The sequence below is a fragment of the Anas acuta genome, chromosome 1, assembly GCF_963932015.1.
Source record: "Anas acuta chromosome 1, bAnaAcu1.1, whole genome shotgun sequence".
In the NCBI taxonomy this organism is placed as follows: Eukaryota; Metazoa; Chordata; class Aves; order Anseriformes; family Anatidae; genus Anas; species Anas acuta.
In genome coordinates, this window is record NC_088979.1 from 104,753,652 (window position 1) to 104,774,535 (window position 20,884).

Consider the following 20,884-nt stretch of genomic DNA (forward strand, 5'->3'; position numbering starts at 1 on the left):
ATACTAGGTTGAGCAGAAGTCTCACATGTATCAAGCTTTTCAAATTTGGAATTATCTGTGCAGTTTCTCTGAAACCACTACAAATTTTCAATGACCTGTGTGTATGCAGATGCAGTATTGTAGTAACAGTCACACTGATTCACCTTTTCTTCACCTTCCTGTTCATATTTTCCAGTATAACTTGGAAAAATCTTGGCTGTCTAGCATGAATACAGATCTTTCTCAACATCATTCTGTTCCAGAATATTGTCCCATAAACTTATGATAAAGTTATGAAAACAATGTATCTTTTGGTGTCATGTAATGTGGCATTTGAATACAATAAAATATACTTACCAAGCCATTCAGTTCAAATATGGAAGGTGGATTCTACCTTACTGCTATTTATCTGCCAACTTCAGTCATACCTGCAAATCTTGCAAGTTGTGACTAATGATTACTGTGTAAATCCAATCTATGTACCTCTATTTTAGTAACTCCAAGTGTATTTATTGTTTCTGCTTCTTTGTGTGTGCATGCGAAGAGGAAAATGCTCAGTTCTTGTTTCCTTCTACAAACCATAGTCAGATAATTCAAAGAAAAGTAATCTGTTTTTCCACCATTAGTTTATACTGCTTTCTGATGGGCAACCTCCCCTCATGCTCATCTAATCTCTCGTAAACACTGGTTTAAATCAAGTTTCTTCTTTGCCATAATTGAAATCAGGAAGAGATTAAACTTGCTTTCTTCTTTCCAGCAACAAAATGTTTAAATGATGACAGCATACTGAAAAAGCAAACCCAGGGACTGTGGCTGCTAATTACTGCTCCCATTGTCTATCCTCTTAACTTTGAAGCTCTGCATCTATTCCATGACATACAGCAGAAATATGTATGAGTTGTGAGTCTCCCTCTAGAAGAGGGAAAACTAATTGACAGCCCAAAGGCTGAATCCAGCCCTGCGAGACAGTGTACTTGACTCCTACAATGGCCTGGAGAAAGACTGCACGTCCTGTACTGTGCAAAACAATTTGCTTAGCCCACAGGAGAGCAGGAAAGAAAGAAAATGGAGTGAGGAGAAGTAAAGGGTGGGGAAGAGTAATAGAGCAGTGTGATGGCTGACCAAGCCATCCAAACAAGCTGAAAAAGGAAGTGGAACTGTTTCAGTACTTTCCCACCTTGTCCAGTTGCTTATCCAGAGAGCAGCCAGCACAAAACTAAGCCAAGCTGCGTGCAGGCTGGGTCATTCACAGGATTTGCCCCAGACTGGGCTAAACCACAGGGATAAACTCCTGCCACAGTGACTTCCACAACTACACCAGGCTCCAAAGTCAACCCACCTTTTATAGCAGGCTTTTCAGAAGTAGCTTTACTAGGTCTACTTAGGGCAGACAAAGAGTGAGCTAGTACTCCAACCACCCCTCCAAGCAAGGTGAGAGGAAGACAGCATAATTCCTGTACAGGACCTACAGTCTCTCCTAACAGAGGTTGTAATCCTGGAGCAGTGATCTGGGCTGGATGTTCCTGGCCTGGACACTAAGTCCCCTTCTTCTCATCCACTGTGTATTAAAGCAAAGAGTCTACATTTGACCCTTAAAAGTTCTTCTTGCACACATGTGAAATTAAAATCCACACCAATCTGTTTCTGCAAGAGCAGTCCCAAGTCCAGAAGGAACACATTAAAATGAAGTTATGAAAACAAGCATTTCTGTACCAAGCTCACTAGTGCATTTTGTAGCAGCTAGGTACTATTCAGCTCTCCCTTTTGCAGCCTTCCCACTGTGGACAATGGAGGGTTAAATATACAATCATCTTGATATATTCATCTGATCCATGAGCAGCTGGCAGGAAAAAAAAAGTGCCCCATAACTATAAGGAACCAGCAATCTAGGGTCTAGAGAAATAAATCCATAGAAGGAAAACTGAAAATTACAAGTTAGAGAACTAAATTTATATCCCAGCACCACCCAAAAGAGATAATTGTGGAACATTTCAAAGGACTTTGAAAGTTATTTGCAATTAGTGCTAAAAATAGCTATGAAACATTTCAAATAATCTTTAAAGCCTAGTGATGAAGAGCGGTCTTTTGAGCAGGAAATGCAACAGCAAGTCCCCACATCTCCCCACAATTGACAGACATCTTTGTGACCTTCCAAGACTGGTATTTGATTTCTTCCTGCCTCAGATTTTTTATTTACAAAACAGTAATAGTATGACCTCATTACTACCCAAGTACAAGCGTATATAAACACTTAAAAATGCTTTAAAAAGTCATAAAAAAAAATAAATAAATCACAAAGCAATAGAAAGATACTCAATTCAAAATATATGCATTGATTCTCTTTTTTTCTGTACAGGGAAGTTTACTAAAATTAGACTATGATTTTACTTTAAACCCAAAATGGTTGCTATATTTTTCAAGTTGAAAAAAAAGTTCACTTTTAAAATGCTGAAACAACTTGCAGAGCCTATCCTTCCACCTTTTATCAACATCACTGGACTGGTTCAGCCCATTATTAATGAATAAAGGTACATACCATGGAGATTTTGATTATTTTTATTTTAGTACAAATTCCATGATGACAGTTCTGTTTATTTAATTGTCTGCTTCTTTAATTATTATTAATATACTTACAGTATATCTTACTTTGTTAGGAGACTTTGCCATCATATGACATAACTTGTCAAAAAAGCTGCTGGTTGCCTATTTATCAAAGGACAGTCCTTTCCAATGTATTTCAATTCATGTTTACTCAGAAAGTGGTACGTAGATATTTTGAAGCAAATTCGGCTAATTAACCAAAAACATAGTAGTTATAAAGAACAGTCCAGAAGAAGACACATTTTTATAAAGTATCTTAGAAAAGTTACATTATCAGTGGAGCTGTTCCTGCTTTAGAACCTCACTACGACTGCACTGAAGAACTAATTCCACTAATAAAACTGGAGCCAAACAAATTATCTTCAGATAAAGATGTCTATGAGGCAGACTCACTAGTATCCAATGAAAAATTTAAGGGCAGCAAGGTATTCAAGGAATCCACTTAATTATTGCCATCTTACTCTTGTGGCATTTTTAGTCTCCATAATCTATATACTTTAGAATGAAAAAGAGTCATTTTTTGACGACAGATGAAAACCTGCAAGCTTTTAAGTTTCTATACACTCTATCTGTGGTATAATTGTTAAGTAAGGATAAGGTACCGAGCTGAATACCAGACTTAGAACAGTTTCTGCCACTAAACTCTTTACTTGGAAGAGCTGAGGAAAAGAAGTAACCAAAAATGCCCTTACATCTGGAAATGGTTACAGAAACCAAAATGGTAACTGTGTATAAAACAGTATAATCACATATATCCTTAAGACATGGCATTTTTTATTTTTATTTTTTTTTAAGAGTGTGGGTTAGAAAATGAATTTAACACAGTGTTTTTTCCACTTTGTTATGAGGATTTAGAACTGAATCACAGCATCCAAGTAGGTAAAATATTAAATTTCAGTCAAGACAGATCTGGTGAACTGCTCCTCTCCAATCAATTTTGATAGCATAGAAACACAAAGAAGCTCAGTTTTGAGAGTCCACATGTGTTTAATCTTTGATTAATTGAACAAAAAGTAAGCGCCTCCAGACGTATTTCTTTTAATCACAGGAAAGATATCTTTTCAGTTGCTTTGCTAGTAAGAGAGAGTCAGCAGATGTCTGTCTGGTCTGAAGGGAATTTCTCCTTCTCGGGAGAAAACAGTTTAAATAGAAGAGGAACAGCCATATGCTGACTATGCACTGCTTAACAGATGACGTAGAGAGCCATCCACTACCACAGGGAGTAGAACAGGGCAGTCTTCAAATTAAATTTCTTTCAAATTCAAAGCAATCAGCTGAAATCAATTTACATACAGGATCCAACTCAGACAGTTCTCATCAAAACAGCTCACAGACACAAAGATGCAAATCCATCTTTGTCAGCAGCCTGATTTTTAAGAAAGGTTTGAGTGTGCTGGCAGTAAAAAGAAATAATAATTTCATCAAAATTTTAAATACAGCTGATACCTTTGTTTCCTGGAGGATGATGATTCAAAATAATAACAACAATGAAATCTCATCCATATGAAGTATTTGGCAAAGGTTCTATGTTCATACACTAACGGATATTGACACAATGCAAATTTTTCTTCAAATTTAGCTCAGGAGCAGGTGTTTCAGTACTGCAGGAAAATATGCAGGATTAGAAAAAAAGCATCCAAACAAGCAATGCATGAAGATTACTAGACAGCATTGTGTTTGCCTGACTTTATACTTTGACTGTATTATCATCTAGGAAATGTAAATACTAATAAAAAGACAAATGATCATCTTCAATTAGTTATACCAAGGTGACTTTGCATGGGAAAAAAAAAAAAAACGGTCCGAGTTTAAAGCAGAAACTGGCAAAGAAAAGGAATTAGGTATCTATTAGTTGAAAAGGGCACATCAAAATCCCCTTGGAACAGCAGAAGCTCACCAACCAAACAAAAACTGAGAAGACAGACAGCGATCCCAACCCATTTGATAATCTCCAGCACAAAGCTCCATCAAACTTTGCTTCAGGTGCCGTTTTTCATGGCCCACAGAGTGTAAGGGTTTGGGACCTTGTCAAGGGGCATCTCACTGAGTGCTTTGGGAGAGAAGGAATCTGCAGCAGAGACTGAAAACAGGCCATGGGACTAAGGCCTCTACTTCCTTCTTTATATAACTCAGATGACTCCCCTTATTGATGCTTCTAGTCGATGTTAATCTGAATTGTTTTCCACATGCTTCTGAACAGCAACAGATCTAAGAACAGCTTTAGTCAACTATGTTGATTAGATTCAGGAAGGTGACTTACACATCTGTCTCAGGTTCATGCTTGAAAAGTTAGAGCCCTTTAAGCCCCACCATTTATTTTTTTCACTCACGCTAATGACTGATGAGTCTACTGCAAGGCATATCTTACATTTGTAAGAACTGACTTCTCCAGTTTTGCTTTGAGGTTTCAGATAATCTTCTACCCATCCCACGGAAAGACTGCCACTACATTCTTTGATCTATGGATTTGCTGCAATGCACAGCAATTTCTGGCAAGACTACAAAACACTTAATTTATTTGATCATCCATCCCATCGTGGTCACCATAATATCTTAAATTACTCATCTGCTTAAAAATAATTGGTACAGTCACAGTATTATAACCTATCAAGAGCTTTGTCAAGATAAAGGTAACCTCAGTCAAGCTTTTTTTAAAACAAAACAAAACAAAACAACTGTATCCTGTTTTATTCCTCAATACATAAATTGAACTTGCTGTTCAGCATGAACATCCAATTACTCTGGTAAGGAACATCCCTTATTTTATTCTTTTATTTTGTAAGTATTGACAAGACTGAATCATCAAAAATTCACCAAGTAATATCAAAAAAATGTAACCGTTCTTTTTGTTCTCTCCCCCATGACCCAAGGGTGGACTATGGCCTGAAGAAACTAGTCCTGAACAGAACTATGAATGAAAAACTAAAATAAATAAATAGATAAATAAAACAAAGAAAACTAAAAACACAAGATCATCCACAACTTACACAAGATTTTGCCAAATAAAATCATAAACACCATAAACAGCACGGTTGACATACATAGCTTTCAATACATCTAGCAAAGTACTCCATGTAGCATATGAGTGCAGGAAGTCGGCTCTTCCTAGCAGGGCCCTCTGTAACCAGCCTGCTTTCAAACCAACCCATAGGTTCGGTAGCCTACAACCTGATGGTAGGCCCTCCTCCCAGGGTCCTTTGCCTGCAGCACACTCAATGTTGCTGCAAGTCAGGAGGAACCCACACACTGAAAGGAAAAACAAAGGCCTGCTTTTGTCATGGCATGAATAGATGTATTGCCATGGGAGTTCCACGCAACTAACTAGATCTGAGCTATCTTCCCTCTACAAGTGCTTGTTTTGGATCCCACATAACAGATTCGATCTCAAACAATTGGCATGGAAGCAACCTATAAAGCCACAGGAGTATTAATTTATGCACAGCTTGCACACACAAACTATGTCTATTATCACTGGAATGGAAACAATTTTAAATATATTAACATTTCTAGAACTGTGGTTTGAATTGCTGTATATAGTCAAAGTATTGATAACTATGTATGATTTCTTCTACTTTTATCAAGCACTAAATGGAAGCTGTAGCCTGCACCACTGCATGTGCCTATTGGCCCACTGCACAGACAACGCAAAGCAAACAAAATGGTCATGAGCTAAAGCTGAGTTAATCTGTTGTTTAATGAATTGATGGTATGGACTACAGCTTTAATAGCAAAAATCCTGTATGTCAAGTTAGGGAGCCTCCCCTCCCCAGGACAGAGTAAGAAAGTCCATTCCAAAACTAGCAGTAAATACCATAAGAAATGCTGAAATGTAGCCAATAAAAGCTGGGGGTATTTTTTCATTTCTTTTGAGAGGTACAAATTGTAAAACAGCATACAAATATATCAAGTCATAAAAATCATTTTAGCATAGATTTTAAGAACAAAAATCTTAAGTTTTTGGTAAGATACATGAAAATATACGAAGTGAAGCAGCTGTTGGAAGCATAGAAAATATACCAGCATTATCCAATACAACCATTTGTATAGTAGATATGTTAATCATGCAAATAAACAAAAATGAAAAAAAAAAAAAATGGTTTGGTTAAAAAAGGGCATATTTTTCTCTCAGGCCATGGGTGTCTCAAATTATGGAAATTCTGATATGCTTCCAAAATATTTTGTTCATTGTCTTGCAATTGAAAAGCTAGTAACCCATTGTTAGCTTGATTCTTTTAAAACAGCAGTGTCAGCACATTTGGGATCATTTAAAACACAGAACATTTATAAAAATTAAGTGGTTTGAATTTTGACACTATGGCATTACTTTCAGCTAATAATGCTAGCATTAAATCAGGGAGACCCTATCTTGCCTAAAATTAATGGGAAATGAGAAAATTTTCCAGCTAATTGAACAGCTCATATTCTGTATAACACAGGAAAATGAAGCACAGATAAGTCATTGCTGATCTTCAGATTCTGTAGCAACCTTTTCTTTTTCCGCCAAAGGAATTTCAGAGCAACAGGGAATACTCCACTTTATCAACGTTGATTAATGATTATGCTGATGAAACCATCCTCTTCACAGGATGGTTATCTCTGTTTATGGGAATTCAAAGGAACTTAAAGTGGTTTTAACAGTAAGACACCTGCACTGACTATGCCATACTTACTCCTTCTGAATCACTTTAAAAGTACACCAATGCTACATTAGAACTCTAACGGTTACAAAATGTAGGCTGAAGATTATGTTACAAAGGTGATAAAGCTATATGTGAAAGAATCGTGCCAAATTCCCTGGTCTTAACTCTTAACTCTCCTCTAAACTGTTACTATGAAAGAAGACGAAATGGTCTAATTCAGTGGGAAGCAATGGATTTCATATCTTGGTTTCCTCAAGTAAAACCATTTTAGATAGATTCAGCCCCCTTCTCTGAAACTTGATACAGGCCTTCTGTGGATTGCTTGCATGAAGACTACTTCTGTTCACAAAGAGCATGAACACAGAGATACAACATATTGGCTTCACGTTGGGATGGTCCAATGTGAAGACAACATAAAATTATGTCCTAATTGCACCCAGTAAAGGAGACCAACTTAATTCATTTTAATTCATAATCTCCTGAAATATTTTTTGTTTCCAATTTGAATCTCAATTGAATATATTTAAATATGTCACTATTTTACCTTTAAACCATGCAATAGGACAGATAGGAGTGTCAGGACAGCTGTGGAAGGCTCATAGAAGACTAATTTCTCTAACTGAACTATGATTATACTAGTAATTATAATTAAATCTAAGAACAGCCACCATACTTCTCAAACTTTCATGGCTGTAATACTACTATGCTTAACAGACACAGAAACACAGAAATACCATACAAATGCACACTGGTATCTAGAAGTATGACAAGGTGTTTCAAATAAGTTTAGTTTTTCTGTGTCTTTTCCTTCACTTTCAGGTCTCATTAGGAAAAACAGTTTTCCTAGATATAACATTTAGTGCAATTTCCTAGTAGCACTAATAAATGCTTTCAATTACCAGGAGGTCAATGAAAGAAACAGAATAAACAAAGAGTAAAAATAAGAGTTCACATGCCTTTAAAAATTAGGTGGGGGACTTAAACTATATTAATATTCAAGCTCTCAATGTTCTTCAACTGATTATAATGGCAGAGAAAATTGATATATTCTAACTTTTATGAGTAGGCAAAAAAAATGTTCTTGTTTTCCTCGAGTATAGGTAACTACATTATGAAGAGTAGCACACCAACATGCAATTTTGACTTAGTTGTGCAGATAACACGTTTTAAATGACATTATATCTTTTGTTAAAATATGACTCAGAGGCAGTTTAGAGTAATCCAGGCTTTCAATTCTTGTTACAGCTGCATAGTAAGAGTAAGGTAAATCTACCACTTTCTACCACAATCTTTTAATAAGCATTAGCAATACTACTGCTATGAAACCTTCTATGCCTCAAGCAACTTTTGTTAATGCCATGACTTGTGGTAAGCAACAGCATAGCTTCGCCAAGTTTTTTGAGATACTCCTCCCTTTGTCTGAAGCTTCTTTGTCTGAAGCAAAAAACAAAGGAAGTAAATAGAACTTTCTACTTAAATACCTTTCAATTGAAAGGAGCATGAGACAATTTCAGAAACATTCTTTGAACAGTTAGCTATGACAGTTTATTACTATTTGCTTTTTAATTTAGAATGAAATTAAATATTTTTGAAGGATCAATTTGATGAATCACTGTCCCACAGAAGCATATTTTAGGTAGTATGTTACAGTGAAGAAGCACTGTAAAAAAAAAAAAAAAAAAGAGAGAGAGAAGAGCTTAATGAGATTCTACTAAAATTGAAATCCATCTTCATTAATTTGAATGCCTATGTGCATATAGAAGTCACTTGTTTACCAGCAAGAGATAACAGCTCATGAAACAAAGTCTGCAGTGATGGATGGCACGCTCAATAACTTTACCTAACGCCATACATACAAGAACATATTATGACCTTTTGGGGGAAAAAAAAAAAAAAAAAGAGATCTGACCTCACTGCAAGAAGGAAAGAAGGATACTACTGTTTTAGAATCATTGAGCAGACAGAGCTGTTGAGTCACATTTTGTGACTTTTTTTTTTTTTTTAATGCACAGTAAATATACAAACTGGGACTTTGCTAGGATCTAACAGAGAAAGTATTTGGACTATTATCCAGTGTAAATTGATAATAACAGCTTATGTAGCGTAAAATATGCTGCTACTTAGGTTAGAGGTTACATACATGTGTACTTACTTTACAAATATTTTTGCAAAAGCATTACTTTTGAGACGCAAGTCCATATATCAATAGAAAAGATTTAAGTGTTGCAATAAAACTGTAGAACTCTCACAGCAAAAGCAGAAGAAGTTTCTCTCAGAGAAATATGATTTAAAATAATTTAAAATAAGAGTTGAAGAAGCCGCTGAGCAGCAAACAAAACAAACTTCATTTGCACTTGACTTTTCAAAAGATCCTCAAAAACTTTGGAGTGGAAAAAGAATGATGAATATACCGCTGCAAATATCGTTGCCTCTCTTGATATAGCTAAGCTTCTACATAATGCTACATAACACACATCTGTGTGATCCACAGATACCATTTTCCTCAAAAAGGAGTAATGGAAGAAAAGTATAAAAGTAAAGAATAAATACAGAAACAAGGTATCACATGCCAATAACTGAATTTGAATTTGATCATATACATAAATTCATCATACAATCCTGAAAGATTCAAGAATATGAAGCCCCTGCAGTCACCTTCCATTTTGCTGATGTACAACTTCACACTTTCCAAAACATCTTTGGCTTCTCTACTGTGAAAAATGACTTCACTCCCTCTTGTTTATGTGATAGCCAAAATTGTCTCAAGCACAGTTCCATTTTGTGCTCCCACCTGTAAAAGGTGACATTTATAGGGAGAATTACCTAGTTTAATTTTGACAGGGACGTGCCCTTTATGAGGTTTGTTAGGACCTTTCATAACTGGAGAATGTGTCACTTGTAGTTAGTAATCTGAAACCAGTTACATTCCTCAAAAACAAAACAGGCAGCTAATTCAAGTAGGTCTCCAGAGATCAAAGAGCCAAGTTCAGGAAGTCAAGAAGAGGGAGGCAAACGGACTTGTAGCAGGCTAAGTCTGTAAAGGATGACAGGCTGTTATCTGAATATCCCATCACACACCCTTTTTGTGCTACCATATTGAAGCTTCATTCTACTGCAAATTAAGTTTGAACATACACAGTGAGCCTCCATGTCATAAATTATGTGGGAGTAACATTTCAAATAAAGATGAAACCAGTCAACTATAAAAAAATCCCCAACCTAAACACGACTTACATCTCTTTACTTGACTTGTAATTTAGCTTTTTGCTGAGTTCATATTTATGCAAATTTAGATCCTTACATTTATGAAGATCTTACACATCTAAATTACACATAAAATGTCATTTAGTATCAAATTACAAAGTGATTTTTCACATGCTGTGAAGCTTAGAATAGTTTTACATGTCTCTAAAGTGTGTGAGAAATTTTCATTCTTGAAATATCGGGTGGCTATCAGGGAAAGCTACAGTCCCTGTAATATAATCAAATAGAAAGCAGTTCACGTGGCTTCAAGTACTGGTTGGGTAGATTTAAGAAAGATACAACTGTATCATACAGGATCATCTTGCTTTTAAAGCATTTTTGGGAGTTAGTACAGAGATAGCTTCAAGGAAATAACCACAGAAACTGGAGGAAATTCAACTTGAAAAAAAACCACCAAACATGACAGAGTATATAACAAATTCATTATGCCATAAGTAGATACACCGGATCTTCAAACATTTTGCAAAGGCCACAAGAGGCAGAAACTGAGTAAGAAAACTCTTAAAAAAAATCTTACTTAACTTGATTTTCTAATTATTATAGATGGCATTTAAGTCTTGTTCAATACTATTAAGGACTATAGTGTCATGACTGAGATATACATCAGTGTAAGAAAATGCTGCGTGCTTTGGATTAAATAATGTGAACACCTCAGTGAAGTCGACAAAGAAAGTGACTTTTCTATTTCTGCTCAATAGAAAAGGGACAAAGCAGTGGGATTTTTTTTTCTTTACTGCTACAATTTATTGGGGATTTTAGTGTCTTCTCCAATATGGCTATCACATCTAAAGCTTTTATTTTATTTATTTTTAAGAGTTCCTTAAACACACATTGCTTCACTATGGAGATAAAGCAGATTTTAATATTCTGTATTTGCTTAGTTTTTGGTATGAGATCTCTCTACTTTTCCTGCTTTATAACTGCAGAATCAACGTGCATCCTATTTAAAGAACACATTTACCTTATTACACAGTCCACATAGAGAGTGTATTGCCTGTCTCAATGATGAGTGTTGGAACTGCTTAGAAAATGAGCTACACAAAGGTGTAATGGACGCGAAAATTTTTAGTATTGACCTAAACCAGAAGTCAAATCCACATGTCCATCAACCTAATTGAAATTGTTACTCTAATAGGTGACAGAAAAAAAAAAAGTCATGCTAAATTCACTATCACATTATAAAATATAAAGTGGCGAAGACAGGAGTTGCTTTAACTGCTAAGGTCTCACAAAACATTTGTTTCCTATGTTTCACAAAAGTTTTTTGGTTAAACTTGCAGCAAAGCACAACCAAGTGATTACTCCACATGATATTCTGTATTTTGTAAATGGAAGTAAATCTAACATATTTTTGAATGTTTACAGAGTAAACTACAACTAAGGATTTCTAAAACTGCAATTGTATATGACTATATGCACAGAATTGCAAATGCTGTTATGTTCAAAACAGGTGTACTGAGAAGTTAATCAAAACAGCTTACTGATTTGTAACAATCCACTATGAATGTAACTACCTCTTACAACGATGACAGCATAAAAGCTATAAACCACAGATTTTGGATTTAATGTAAATTTATTCCATCAACCTGCAACTCTTCTTGTTCCTCACCTCTTCTGTGCTATCTAAAATGCTTTGGTGCTTTTGCAGTGCCACATCACCTTTTCCATTAAAATCATAACCTTTTCAGTTAAAATTCATTGTCTATAATCTGCTGGTAAACAACTAAAATCATGTACTATTATACTGTTACCAACCTACAAATCTTATTTCCAACTATAGAGAGCAATTACTTTCCCTTGCAATGGTGTTGGTGTGTATTTTCTGACACTAGACCTCAAAATGAGAGCACTTTTGAACTGGACTAGCAATTTAACATTATACTACTGTTAGGTGGCACACATTTGAAAAGATACTCATTTTATTTTTGCCTCTTAAGAAGCAGAGCCTCTTAAAGAAAAAAATACTTGTCATATCAGTATTCTGTATGGAGACCTTGTCAGTAAGACTCTTACTGTAATCACATGAAGATGACTTAAGGCAGAGCTTACATACACATCTAGTAACAGTGGAATTCATACGTGCGATCGTGTATCTACTACTACTGAAGTCTACCTCATGGACAATGAAGAAACACAATGTGTATTGCAGATATTACTTCTTGGCACATCGCAAACCACAGAGTATGAAATAAGCGTGGCCACTGATTTGCTGCATGAACAGAACATTAAAACTCATTTAAGAAGCAACAAGCACTGGTAGAAAGTAAATAACAGCACCCAGATAAAATCAGAACCTCTTAAATATGGAAGCCCAGTAAAACACATGTACACCTACAACATACTGTATATAGCATTTTTAACTGATCAACAGATAGTTTAAATAGGTTATACGTTTGCTGGATAAACATACTTCCAATTAGCCAAGCACCAATTATTTTTATCGCTAAAGCAGTAACAAGGAAACAACATGGTCATAGATCTTAATCACATATATTTAATGCGTTATTGTGACGCTGGTGATCCTTCTGGTAGAAGCATTATGAAGTACTCTCTGAATGTGGGCAACACTAGGCAAAGGGCTCAAACAAACAGACAACTTTATATAGCCCATTTCCTTCACCTCCTCTGGGAGTTAAGGTTTATCAGAAGGGCTGGATTTTCATAAATCATACACCAACAGCGGCATCTACTTAGCTTGCCTAAAAGTTGACAGACAGCTCTGACTAGACTCCTAATATGAATTGTTTAATCAGAGAGATCACTACTTTCAGAGAGTGATTGACCCAGTTCTGAACTGGCTCTTCAACACAACAACAGATAAATCGCTATGGATTACACAGGAAGTGTAGAAAAGCAACTTAAGATAGATAACTAATTTCTGGATTGGAAGGTTTCCTCTCATACTTAACTATCCCAAAACTGACATTTTTTGACCTACACATGGCCTTTCATAGGGCATGTTCAAAACCCTTTGATGTACATTCTCTTCCTCTAAAATGAGGAGACTTTAAAGAGCATACAGGAAGAGATAAGGAATACAAAGTAACATGAACACACTTGACTGTTCTTTCCTCTGACGAAATACTTATAACTAAAGAGATCATTTGTAGACCACTTCTTTTAGAGCAAAACAATATTATTTTTTGTTTCTAAATACGTCGTCTTTTTTTGTTTGTTTGGTTGTTTTTTTTTTTGTTTTTTTTTTTTAAGTGTTTATTTGCGCAACAATTCCAAATGTACCCTGGTAGATAAAATCCTGGCTGCCTTGCTTCCTGTTACATGTGGCGTTTTGCATGGATATTTGGAGAGGAAAAACCATCTGTAAGTTGAAATTAATTATACAAAATCTAACAAGCACATCTAATAATCATAATTCCATGCAAGCATGAAGATGTGTGCAAGCATACAGAAATGTCTTAATTTATAAAGTGATAGGATACCTCTTCCATCTTTCTATTTTCTTAAGTCCATTAATATGCATATAATAAGACTAACTATATAGTTCATTCATTGTTTCTGTGTTAATGATTCAGAGGCAGGCCACTTTTTTTTTTTTTTTAAATCTTTGAATAACATCAAAGTAAGGGGCTGCTACTGCAGAGTGGGTTTAAAAAAAAAAAAAAAAAAAAAAAAGCACTTACTTGCCACTTCCAGCGATGCATTATGACTTACAGCCTCCCCAAGGTAATTCCTTGCCACGCAGACATAGACCCCCTCATCCGGCCTACTCTTGCGCCCATGAACTATGCGTAAGAAAAATAAAGATCCGCTGGGCAGCAACATCCGATGGGAACGAGGGTCATCCTTGTCAGTTTCCACTCTTTCCCCACCTTTATACCACTCAATGGTTGGGGTTGGTCTTCCTTCAGCTTTACAGTTTAAAGTTGCTGGTTCTCCTTTTGAAACAATTAAATCAGAAGGGTGTTCAACAATTCGAGGTGGGAAATCTTCTTGACGAAGACGGGAGCCTATAACATAAAAATGCAAAGTTTTCTTATTAGATCGCTGCCAGGTAATCGTAGAGTTTTGCAATACAACTACTTAACCATTACCCTATAGTGCAGGATTTTAGTAAGAATAGCTATTAATGCATTTCTAAGTGGAAAAAAAAATGCCCCTTACTGTATTTCATTGTGTGGAAGGTTCTCCCAAGTGAATAAATTCAAAAGCATTTTTCAAAATGCAATCTATAATAGTGAAATAAACTGCCATGTTCCTAGATCATACACATGAATATATCAATATAAAAATGGATGCAAATTTATACATACATGAATATGTATACATGTAATTATGAAAACCAATTCTACAGATACTCTGCAGTCATCAGGCCACCTCTGGCAAAACCGGTACTGCTCTTATTTATAACACAAAGTCATGATCAACTTCACTCAACCTTTTGGGAAGTCCACCAATTCATGCAAAGCCTATGGAGTAAGCCTAACTTTTCCAGTACCCACAAAGTTGCTTTATTCTGCTTGTACTACCAGCTCTTTTTAGTGACTTGTTAAACAGTACCACAGATGTAGAAATACACGGAATGCCCAAGTGCTTCTTACAGTTCTTGTGTCAGGAAAATTATAGCTACTTTTTATATTAAATATTTTTAACCGTCTTGACTACACATTACCCAATCTGAAATTCTGAGCCAATATAAGACAAAAGCACTGGGGGTGAAAGAAGAGTTACAAGCAAATAAGATGCTCTTTTAGAAAGGCACTCAAGGTCAGCCTGATTCAAACTGCGAGCTCAGAGCAGCCTGGAAATACTATGATAATCTGGACAGACATACGATACAGGATAATATGACAACAAACTGGGTAACCCAAGAACTCTGGATTGGGGATAGGGTGTGACCTAAACTTTTGTGGGTTTAAATCTCAATTGACTCAACTAAATCTCAATCGACTCAATTTTAAATTCCTATTTTCCTTATTTCTTTATTTATATTTAACTTAGCCATGTACAAAATCAGTTTCACAATTTTTGTGATGAGCCACTCCCTCATAACTGAAATGAGCAATTTCTGATCTTTCTCCAAGGTAACAATACCTAGACATGGATAAAGAGCCTTATTTTGTTTATACCATTGCTTATTTCTTACATACCTCACAAGGAAAGACACAGAAACAATCCTACAATCGATGGGATTGAGTACACCCTCAGCAAGTTTGCAGATGACACCAAACTGTGTGGTGCAATTGATGTCAAAGAAGGAGGAGATGCCATTCAAAGGGACCTGGACAGGCTGGAGAAGTGGGCCCATGTGAACCTAATGATGTTCAAGAAGTCCAAGTACAAGATGCTGCACCTGGGTCAGGGCAACCGCAGACATGAACACAGACTGGGAGAAGAACTCATTGAGGGCAGCTACACCAAGGACTTGGAGGTTCTGGTGGACAAAAAGGCTCATGAGCCAGCAGTGCATGCATGCAGCCCAGAAGTCCAACTGCATCCTGGGCTGCATCAACAGAGGGGTGGCCAGCAGAGGGAGGTGATTGTGCCCCTCTGCTCTGCCCTCGTGAGGCCCCACCTGGAGTACTGCATCCACGTCTGCAGCCGCAAGCACAAGAAAGATGTGGATCTTTTCAAGCAACTCTAGAAAAGTGCCACAAAGTTGATCAGAGGGCTGGAGCACCTACGAAGAAAGGCTCAGAGAGCTGGGGATGTGCAGTCTGTGGAGGAGAAGGCTCCTGGGAGACCTCATTGAAGCCTTTCATACTTAAAGGGGGCTTATAAAAAGGATGGAGAGGGATTCTTTAATTGGGTAGATAATGATAGGACAAGGGTCTTCGTTTGCATATGCAATAGTACATGGCGCAGGTTTGTATTTTCACAGATTGTACCAGCCAGCTATTACGCAGTACAGTTTTAAGCTGCTTGCTGTTTCCATCAGCCAGGCTCACACCACAAATAAATGAAATATCATTTTCAGATATATTGTATGCATACCTTCCATACTGACATTCAAGTCACTTTACACTAACTGAAATGACCATACAGAATAAAAGTTCGAAGACTGACCTCTAAATTTTCTTAAAAACAGACTCAAGATTCTTGAGGGGGCAAAGTCCTTACGTAAGGTCAAGTTCTCAGAAAACTCCAGGAATGCTCATATACTTTTGAGACTTCTTTAACATCAGAGGGATTAAAATGATGGAAATGTCAATTATTTTATATGTATATTTAATCTGGTGTTTTATAAAGCTATCTTTCTCTAGAAAATTTCATAAAATTGTTTGAAGTGGAAAGGGACAAAGTTATAATTAGTTGACTGGCACATAGTGAGCATTAACCACAGATTTAGTGACAACTGCCTCAGGGATATAATAGCCTTGACAACTAAGTTATAATCTTCCCACATATCTATACGTTTTTATTTTTATTTTAAAGTTTTCATTTTAGCCTAGTCATTTAAGCTGCATTTGTGCTTTATTGAGTATAAGCAGCTTCAATTATCAACACCAATCTTACAGTGGGCACCAATCATGTAATTTTCCTGTCAAAAATCCATCCTGAAGGGATATTTGGTTTAAAAAAAAAAAAAAAAATAGAAGCAAAACACCTATTATACACTGGATATGCCATTAGATATATAGAGCTGCTTCTCCTCCCAGCCCCCAAAAGATGACAGCACTGTGTTATAGGATCTAACCAACTTGTGTTCCGTGCTTTCGTTCTAACTCAAGTCTTCCATAAAAACTCAACAGGATGCGACCAATTAAAGTACGCCATACTAATTATTTCACGATGCTACTTAAAAGAACAGTTATATGAAATCATGTTTCCAGTTTCTTGGACTGTGCCACAACTATTTTTACAAGAATTCCAGCACTGAAATAAACAGACATGAAGGTTCAAAGAAAGATAGTATTAGATGAATGCTAAATTTGCAGTGGCAAGAATTGTTTCTCCTTGCCTTAAAGCTTCCTGTTGGTATAATATACGAATTATTGAAAATAGAATGGAATAGTCATTTAAATAGGAAAGCTGCTATCATGGGTACTGACCTCCTGGGGGGAGAGGAAGAAGGAGGTCCGTTCATTTTCAGTTTCACAAATACAGCATTTAATGAGTGTTTTTAGAACACTAGATCTCTAGTCCATTCTTTTATTGAAGAGCTTAATGTTTTAACATAAGAACTAAGCTACTGTCCTAACTGATATACAAGATATTAATAAAATGCTAACAAACAAAACTACAGCTTTAAAAAGTCAGTGTTAGGTGGTTCCTGCAAATAATTATGCTTCAAAAGAACATGAGTAATCCATTTTTACCAGTAGTATTTCCACTACTTTTAACTTAATCTTTCAGAAAGTGGTGGAATTTTTCTGTGGTTTTGTTTATACTGATTAGAAAGACACTCGGTATCTCTGTTGCTCTAACAGTTAAAAATCTTTCTCTAATTCTCAAGTTAAATGCAGCCATGAGTAGTACATACCTAACTCTCCCTGTACGCAAGTTGCCCTTGAATTCAGATTCACTGACACACTTACAGATTGCAAGTGTAAGATTGCAAGTTTTTCATTTTTTAACCACCTTTCTGGATTTCATGTTGTTGTAGCTGTTAGAAATCAACAAACTAATCTCCTCCGGTTTTCTTCTCGTAAGATTTGCTCACCATTTCCCTGTTTTACACGTAAGTTCCAGTTTGAGTTCACCTTTTCTGAACACAGAAGACTCAAACCAAGTACAGGTAAGAAGCAGACTTAAAATAATATTGCAAGAGCACACAATGAAACAGTGAGAATCATGTTACACAGGAGAAATATCTAAAAGAATCAAAGAATTTTCCATGAAGTAGCTTTTCTGTGTAGAGCCATTAAACTAGCCTAACACATTGGATTTACTTGTTCTCATAGACAGCAGATAATTTTCAAGGAAAAAAATTGGACAAATCAGATTCTCAGAGATAGTGAAAAAGATGCTTTAGTTTCTGTTAATAAAGAACTCCATTTGTCTCTTATTTTTAGTGTATTTCTTCTCTTTGTATCCTAGTCCAGCCCCAATAGAACATCCAATTTCCTGAGCTTTGCAGCCTGCAGGAGCAGTTCATTTTAAAAAGCAAGTATTTTGAAACTTCCTTTACAGATGTTGCAGCCATAACCAAAGGCATGGAATAACTAATGAACTAATGCTGTGCCTGTTTCTTCAGATTTCCCCCGAACTGTCAACTAGGAAGAGAAATTTCACTTTTGAATTTTGCTTTGGCAGAAAGCACAAGAGCTAAGACTACACTAAATCGGTACTTCTAAAACACTCAAATATGAGAATAGAGTTGCATCACATTGGACTCGCAAAGTAGTTCTTTGCACAGTTATGAAGAATTTTATTTACAACAGCTGTTGATTTCTAACAACAGAGTACTCAACTTCCAGTTCAGGATAAAAAAAATATTCTTTTTACTTAAATCCTGCCATAACTTTGCACAGCTATAGGTGTGCACAATTTCATAAATTCTATAAAAGGATGCTACCTTTATAACCAAAAATTGCAGACAGCAGAGGTGCTACATTTGCACAAGTGAGCTAATATTTGTATCCTAAGGAGAAAAACGAATAGTTGGAATGTGATTGACGCCCACCCAGGACTACAGGTTTATGGAAGTACATTTTAAGATGTGTTCAATGCTTCCATATATTAAGCTGGGAATAGGTCCAGTTCTTTCCAATAATTCAGATACCATAAAAAGAGATAAGCAAGGCACTCAGTTTGGATCAGTATAACTTTTTATTATTTTACTACTTCTTTCTCCAGTTTACACCATTATGTCAAGAAATACTTGTGTGTCTCTCCTTTAAGCGGCATTGGAGTTTTTGTTCCTACAAAGACACAAAATGATAAATTAATCTTTCATTATTTCGGTTACTGAGGTATATTTCTGGATAAAACATGTTGGACTTTAAATACAAGGTGTTTATAAAATCTTAAAAGAAAGAATCATGGGCCGTGCCTTTTAAACTTAGCTGCAGGCACCCATGAAACATTTTTCCACTTAGAAAGATAACCTTGAAGTATCTTATGCTGCTAATACATCGTGAATTACATCACATTTCTGTCCTGGTTACAACACTATCAGGAGATGTCAGAAAACAGTAATTTACTGTATGTGTACAGTCAAAAAAATCTAGACTAACCACAGACAGCCTCGAGTTTTAAGCTATGTCTGCCTCTTTCCCCAAAGGAAGAGATTAAAAAATGCCTCAAATCCAGACTGATCTGGCACCTGGCTCTTGTACGAGATGTAACACATGTATAGCCACATTCAATTTACACAATACTTATGTCTTAGTCAACTGAGGAGAAGCTAACTGAAGTATTATAGCAATACAGTAATAAACTAAACAAACAAGGGAGAAAAATAAGAATATATTACATTGGTTTAAATTGTTTGCTTCTGTTTCTTATTCTACAATATATCCTGACACAAATGACTAGGTCAAAAAAGCTGTAAGTTTTTAGGCAAAAAGACTTCTAAAAAGATGATGGAGCCTCACAGATATTTAAATATTCTATCTGGTATGAACAAAAAAAATATTAGCACATACTGCATTGCATAGATACTAACAACAGCTCTGTTTTACTCCATAGAATTACATTTCTCAGGAAATACTCAGAGAGACTAGCTCTCTGAAGCGATCACTTTTTCAGTTGAAAGTGGCAACTGTAAGAATCATAGTTTAGTTTCGTAATCCCAAATTCAATGCAACTCTTTAAAATTGCTTTTGGACAGACTATTTATTTTCAAGAGACATAGCTTTACAGTGAACCATCATTACACAAATACATGTTTACTGGTTTGTCCAGCAGTTAGCATGTATAAGTCCTAACCTGGTTATTCATTAAGTGTAGCGAGAATATAAATTTAAACTAATAACATTTATATTGAGCTATGTAAGAGGCTGACATTTGCATAAAACACTGGGAACATCACCTACTGCCTGAGGTAAGAAAGCGTTTGGTTTTATTTTTCTTTCTCTCAGCTCTGCTCTCCAGCAAGATATGTATCTCATCTGACTTTAGTGAATACTGAAGCAGTGTGAGACGGCAGTATCTAGAATGCTGGCTTCTGAAACCAAACCTCATTCAATAAAAATTACAGTATCCCCCACCAAGCTGGTAAGTTCAGAATAGTATTTTCCCTTAAAGAAAATATTAATGAAATTGCAGGAGTATCTTTTATTAATATTGCAAATTAACTATGACACAGTGAGTAATCACACCACGTTTCAAGAACAAATACAGAGGTAATGAAGCCTACTCCATTAATAATTTTTTCTTTGAAATGGTTGCAGTAATGTTGGGAGATATTTCCTGCACTGGGATAATACAGAGAACAAGAGCACAACAGCAAGACAGAGCCACAAACAGATCTGAAGGCAAGCTCATCTTTGGAGGTT

The 20,884-nt window shown here is 36.0% G+C and overlaps 1 protein-coding gene across 5 annotated transcripts in view; it reads right to left on the minus strand.

Annotated features, from left to right (window-relative positions):
- ROBO1 (roundabout guidance receptor 1) overlaps window positions 1-20,884 on the minus strand; it is a 541,331-nt gene that overhangs the window by 261,077 nt on the left and 259,370 nt on the right. For all 5 annotated transcript variants that reach the window (XM_068691128.1, XM_068691142.1, XM_068691134.1 and 2 more), the window contains one exon: window positions 14,126-14,452. In XM_068691128.1, the coding sequence (XP_068547229.1) occupies window positions 14,126-14,452 (327 nt within the window). The remainder of the gene's footprint in view (window positions 1-14,125; window positions 14,453-20,884) is intronic.